This window comes from Dermacentor variabilis, chromosome 9, assembly GCF_050947875.1.
Source record: "Dermacentor variabilis isolate Ectoservices chromosome 9, ASM5094787v1, whole genome shotgun sequence".
NCBI classification, from domain to species: domain Eukaryota; kingdom Metazoa; phylum Arthropoda; class Arachnida; order Ixodida; family Ixodidae; genus Dermacentor; species Dermacentor variabilis.
The window spans coordinates 23,203,260-23,209,847 of NC_134576.1; the positions used below are offsets into that span (position 1 = coordinate 23,203,260).

General features: G+C 44.3%; 1 protein-coding gene across 2 annotated transcripts in view; it reads right to left on the bottom strand.

Moving 5' to 3' along the window:
- LOC142592547 (mitochondrial tRNA-specific 2-thiouridylase 1) overlaps positions 1-6,234 on the bottom strand; it is a 170,946-nt gene extending 164,712 nt beyond the window's left edge. For both annotated transcript variants that reach the window (XM_075704055.1, XM_075704054.1), the window contains exons 1-2: positions 5,996-6,234; positions 2,157-2,322 (exon numbers count right to left, since the gene is read on the bottom strand). In XM_075704055.1, the coding sequence (XP_075560170.1) occupies positions 2,157-2,322; positions 5,996-6,083 (254 nt within the window). In that variant the 5' untranslated portion in view covers positions 6,084-6,234. The remainder of the gene's footprint in view (positions 1-2,156; positions 2,323-5,995) is intronic.
- Positions 6,235-6,588: the final 354 nt, after the last annotated feature.

Genomic DNA, 6,588 nt, shown 5'->3' on the forward strand with positions numbered 1-6,588 from the left:
TTCCAGGTTTTCCCTGAGTGCCTTTGCAACATTCCCTGAGTGATGCAGAACTATGTTTTATGTCAAGAAGGGCTGAAACCATATTGCCCGGTGCTGTCACTCTCTAGTATGCATATCGAGTCGGACATTCTCAATTACGAATGAAAAGGAGATGCATACAGAAGCAAGTATTTTCAAATATGAGCTATTTCTATCAACTGATAGCAAGCTCAGTGGTATGAGGCCCAAACTTTGTCACAATTGGGATTCTCTCTCAACAGCTCGTAAGTCAACCTCAACTGTCCCGACATACTCTCAGTCCGCGCACGACGCCTCAGTGTTGTGTTTCACTGGTTTAAAGAGTTTACTTCGGTTTGGATGAGATACACCTGCATCTCGGCATCGGCCAACACTGTTTTTTGAGCTCAAGCTCCTTCAAAATGGCGGCAGCACGCTTCCTTTCCCGTTGATTCCTCAGTGCGTAGGTGCTTTCTGTTCTTGTCCTCCTCCTGCCACTCGTTCACCCCACAGACCATTTGAAGCATCTTTTTGGTCAGTTGCACAGTCCACGACCGATTTTTCGAACTCCCTAGGGGCCGCGAAAATGTCCGAAAAATCGGCCAGTTGGAAAAAAAATTCGTCATTTACTGCCCTTAAGGGCTACAACTGCCACAGGCACATTCGAAAACGCTCTGAAGGCCTGTCAGTACACGTATTAAGCATATCGGTGCTCGTACTGTGTCAGGAAATACCGGGTGCATGCGTGTATAATTAAGGAATACATATTGTGTCCCATGACATAGCCCCTGCCTACACTTGTTATGCTTCACTGCAATACTTTTGTGTATGCTTCAAGTAACACTTCTGCACAGAGAGGAAGCTGACTTTCGGGAACTGGCATTATGCAACGCTATGTGCTTTCCAAGCTTATAAGCCAATCGCGACGACTACAAAGGCGGAGTGCACGCCATTGCTGACAGAGGCGAATTCTTTCAATAAAGACCACGGCACCCATCGGCAGTAAGCTTCATAGTGAACATAGAAGCAGCTAGGCCTAGTGTTGCCGCATTGGTGGCTACGGCTGCCAGTGGATCTGCGTGCGAGAGCGCCGGTTTGAGGCGGTGAGGTAATAAAAATGGCAGCGATGGTGGCTTTGATTAATGCCGTTTTGGACCTACGGTCACGGAAAAACGTCCCGAAAATCGGACGGCGAAGAGTTCTTGCGTCCGCAATTTCAGACGTTCTGATACATTGACTCTATGGTGTACGTCGTGGTGCCGCGAAGCCGTCCAAATCATCGGGAATCCGGAAAGTCGGTCGTTGACTGTACACTGGCAACTCCTCCAGCCAATGATAGGGCGTCAAAGACGATTCATTACGATTCCTCTCTGTTACTCGAGCCAGCATTACCGCAACTTTCGACCCTTTCAATAAAATTACAGCTAATTTTCCCGGATAGAGGCACAAATTCCCTGAGTTATTCCAGACTACTCAAAATCCCAGAGAATTCCAGGTTTTCCCTGCTTTCCCGGTCGGTAGACACCCTGTTAGTGCACTTTTGCACAGATTCATTGGCTTCATTAGAAAACGTTAAACTTTTAAACAGTCATGATTTCAATAATTTCATACATGAAGTATTTTTTATCCTCTAATGTAGTGCAGCTTCTCTGAAGAGCAAGCGCTGCACACAAATAGGCAAAGTTAGGAGTTTGAGAATGTTAAAGTTTAGGAAACTCATTCCAAGGTGTCGGGTCTGGATTGTGAGAACTTCCACAGCATATTGAGGTGGATGGCTAACAAGCTGCAGCCACGCATTCTGTTTTGACTTACTGTGCAGATCATTTAGCGCAACGGGCCAACACGGCAGTGGAATTTGTATAAATGGTAGCACACATGTCGTCGTCCATCAGCCCAGGTTAATGTCAGCATGTTCAACAAAGTCACCACAGTAACTACGGTGACGTGAGGCAGAGGCTAGAACTGAGAATTGGAATTAAATGTTTATTTTTTTTACTAAACATCCTGGCAATGTTGCTTGTGTACATGTTCCGCACCACCACACTTCTCTTCATCTTCAGCCACTGTCTTGTGGTGACCACTACAACTATAGCGTCTCAAGTTACCCAGCTGTAAGAAGAGACACCTCCACATATAGAACAACAAATAGAAGTGCTCACCTGAACACGCTGTGCCAGTAAGGCTTGACAAAGTCCACCGTCTTCATTGGTATTTCAAGGTGGTCACACACAAATTGTGCATCGCTCTCCTCCTCATCAAGGACACAACGTTCACCAGCATCTCGGCTGTCCCAGTTGCGCATGAAGACGCCAATGACATCATACCCTGCAAGGCAATAACAGTCATCTCACAATTATGGTAGTTCAGGTTTGTGCATAGCGTTCAAGCCATGTCCCGGCATGATTACCCTCCTTGTCTCCATGAAACAGCAGCCCTGCCCTCCACAACTGCAGTGCATGTTTCACAGTTCCCGCTGCATCCTCTGCTATATTTCACCATAAGCAATTGTGGTCACCAACTCGCTGCTGATGTTGTGGAAAATTATTTCTGCTTGTGCACCTCCGACACTCGACACCTTTATACTTATATTAGCTGACTGAGCACACAAACAGAGCATTTGTCAATTTTATCTCAATATATGTTAGTGTGGGCCACAACTGGAATGAAGTATTGCCACTTGTCATCTACACATTGAAGCAACTTGATTTCTTGGTTGCATTTGCAAGCATTCCTCAACAAGAAAAGGCACTAGCAGGAGCCACCAGAGAAACAAAATGAATGTCATGTAATAATTCAAACTTTGTAACAAGACGAACTACATGGCATTGGCATAAGAAATGTGTCTTTAGAAACTTGGCGATAAAAGCAATCATCTTTGAGCACTGGACGGTACCTTGGCCTTGGTAGGACGCATGGCACAGATGCGCGCCACACTGGCATGAAGCAGACTTCCCCATGATTCCCCCAACTTAAGCGTTGAAGATGTAGGCACGAAAGTGCACAGAGCACCATGTGACCAGTTTATCTCCATCATGGCTGTAGAGTCATGTAGAGATTGTCACTCACAGATTGTTGTGACAAACAATCAATGGGATTACACGCACAACACTGTGTAACATGAGACCACTGGCTCAAAGCCATTTTCCTCCATTACAAAAAGTCACCACGGTATACATCAGGCAGTTTTTACACTCATGACAACCCTTCAATCACAGAAATTCTGTGGAGGAGGATTTGCTCAGTGCCTTCTTCCCTCACCTACCATGGCTTAATTATAATTCTTAATTAATTACTTCTTAATTAATTAATTACTTGATTAATTATTTACATACTTCTCTCCACCTTGTGGGTTTCCGCAAAACTATACGTCAAATACTTACCTTTGCTTCATGTGTTGTCGGCAAATTCGACTTCACCCTGCCATCTGCTAGCCGCCTGGTTTGCTCAGATGGTAGAGCGGCTGCCCCGGAAAGGCGGTGGTCCCGGGTTCGAGTCCCGGAGCAGGACGAATTTTTTTTCAACTCTGAGGCTTTTCTTTCGAGGAACCCATGTGGGTTTCCTTTGTAGCAATTTCTATGAACGGGTGGATGTCTGATTCTCCCTTTATTTATTAATGGCTTCAGAAGATCAGCATAAAACTCGCTAGATAATCAACAGTGACACATCACTTACACTTTTGGTGACCTAGTTTGGTTGTGAACTCGCATGACCAAACGTGGACTGTATCAAGTGCTGCTCGCAGGCTCTGTCAGCCCAGTCATTGTCATTGATCATCTTTGTGAAGTTAATTACAGCATAACATACCTCACTACAAGTGGCAAACACTCATCCAAAACTGAGGCCATGCACGTAGCCTGCTTTAAGCTGTTTAGCTAACAGCCCAACTGACTCCTAGCTCATTATAGCATGTCTCCTAATTAATTACAGTATGGTATGCCTCACTGCCATTGGCACACACTCATCCAAGATAAAGATCAAGCATATAGACTGCCATAAGCTGTTCCACTGCTCATATCGAAAGGTGTAATGCCGCAGTACGTGAAGGCTGATCAAGCAATGGCAGGAACGATTCGAGAGAAGCAGTCTCAAAAGCTGCGCATTTCAGGTCAGGACAAGTAAAGGAAGACCAACAAGAACAAGCACAGAGTTGTAACTAAATTAACGAAAGGAAACATTACACAATGTATATAAACTGGCATGCTAAATTTCTTTTCAGTAAATCATTTGCAATTCAATGCTTGCACTGCGTGCACATTTTTCTAGAGTGCACTCATACCATTTTGCCCAGCTGTATATACATACTTGTAGTAGAGAGAACAACAATCTCCTACATCACCTGGCACTTCCTGGTCTAGCCTCTTCAAATAAGCCCACCTTACACCCATAACAATATTGATGGATTCAAACTGCAGTTTTGCAGCTTTTAGTGTGCAGTGCTCTCCTGCTTTTGTTGTACGAAAAAAATAATTACAATTTTCAATTTTCACACATTGATTTAGTATAGTAGTTGTTCATCCACATTATTGTTGCTCTCATCAGTAGTTAGAGCATGCTTTCGTCAGAAAAAAACACTGCTGCTTTGCCAACTTTGCATCGCTGTCAGTTCTGAGGTCAGGTGGAAGCCACAATGACACAGCGCATAAGTGAAATGAATAAACAGCACAGAGGGTGTGTGGCTTGGATTCAATGAGTTATTGGTCACAAGGCAAGAATCCCGCATGCACACATACATATGCATACATCACATGCATATGAACAAGCGCAGTGAGGAAGAAGACTTCCAATGAAGGCAACCCGTTTTGTAATGCCATTCTGCTTTATCTCTCTTTATTAAATGAATTCAATAACCTCGCAGGAATAGCTGCATCATATATAGAGACCAAAAATAGCTATATCATGAGCAGTAAATGAGTGCACGGAGTTTGTGGCTTGGTTTCTGCTGGTACATTTGGTCACGAGGTGAGGGTGTCACTGGTGGTTGTATCTGGAGCCACCTTCTCAACATCAAAAGTACTATTCTTCCTCATATGTTTACATTCCACGCATATCAAAACGCGGTGAGTAGTAGAAGAAATGATCTGTCTTGCGACTTTATTCAGCTTTCTCAATGAATAACCTGGCACAAGCAGCATATATTTTTGTCACCACGAGCAAATCAGTAAATTTGCGCACAAAGTAGCAAGAATCGCTGAAATAAGTGCATGTTACGCTGGCATGGTGTGCGCCGTACGAGCACCATACAGCACGGAACGAACAATGAACAGAAATGTTCGTACACAACGCTGACTTTCGTAGCAAGCACGAGCCAATGTGAGAGAGAGAGAGAGAGAGAGAGAGAGAGAGAGAGAGAGAGAGAGAGAGAGAGAAGTGGCGTTATCTGCACCCATCAAACAGATGACGGAGGAAGTGGTGAAGAATGAGACACCAACTGGTTTAAAAAAAAAAAAAGAAAAATCAGTCACCCCTTGCCCCAAATATTGCAATGCAACCCACTAAATGACGAACTCGCGCCTTTCGATGACAGTATGACTGCACGGAGGTAATGGGCGGAATAAGAACAAGGAACATGATTCCTCTTGTGAACATGATATATTTGCGCTCCAGGCAATACGAGGATGCAGAGGCGACACGTATGGCAAAATAAACAAACAAATTATGGGGTTTTACGTGCCGAAACCGCTTTCTGATTGAGGCACGCCGTAGTGGGGACTCCGGACCACCTGGGTTTCTTTAACGTACACCTAAATCTAAGTACAAGGGTGTTTTCGCATTTCGCCCCCCATCGAGATGCGGCCGCCGTGGCGCCGGGATTCGATCCCGCGACCTCGTGCTCAGCAGCCCAACACCATAGCCACTGAACAACCACGGCGGGTGGAAAAAGAAACGATGTGTTAGACTGGGCTAGTAGGTAATCTTTGATGACGTGCAAACCGCAACAGTGAAGAAAAGATGGAAATAAAATGCTATCACAAATTGCAGGGTACTTAGACGGTCGTACCTTTCTTTTTCAGCAGGTAGGCAGCAACGCTGCTATCGACGCCGCCCGACATGCCGCACACAACCCTTCTAAACTTCTTTATCACCATGTTGTTCCTAAGTTCAAAAGGTCACTTCGTACAGGTGATAGCAAAGAGACTGTTACTACAAACTACAGCAACGTGTGAAATGTACAATATACGGAGAAGCGACCCTAAACAAAGCTGCAGCATGCCGCGTGGTTCGCATGTGCGCTGAAATAACGGCGTAAACTGACATGATGCCCATCGCGATGGAACGACACCCGTATTCGCTTTCGGTTTTGTTATTAAGAGGACGCTTTAGTTGGCTTTAGCTCGGGTGCTCCTATCTAAATACATGTAAGAGCAGAATTCATTTTTCTCGGCAACCATTGCACCAATTTGACGAGATTTGTTGCATTAAAAAAAAAAAGTCTAATGTCTAATGGTTTTGAATTTTCGATTTGGGTAGTCAATTTCTTATTAAAAATTTGCAAAAATTGCAAATTTTCAGCAGACGAAACTATCAAGTTTACCACTCTGTAACTCGGCAATCAAAAATAATATCACAATTGTTTGAATTGCATCTAATAGT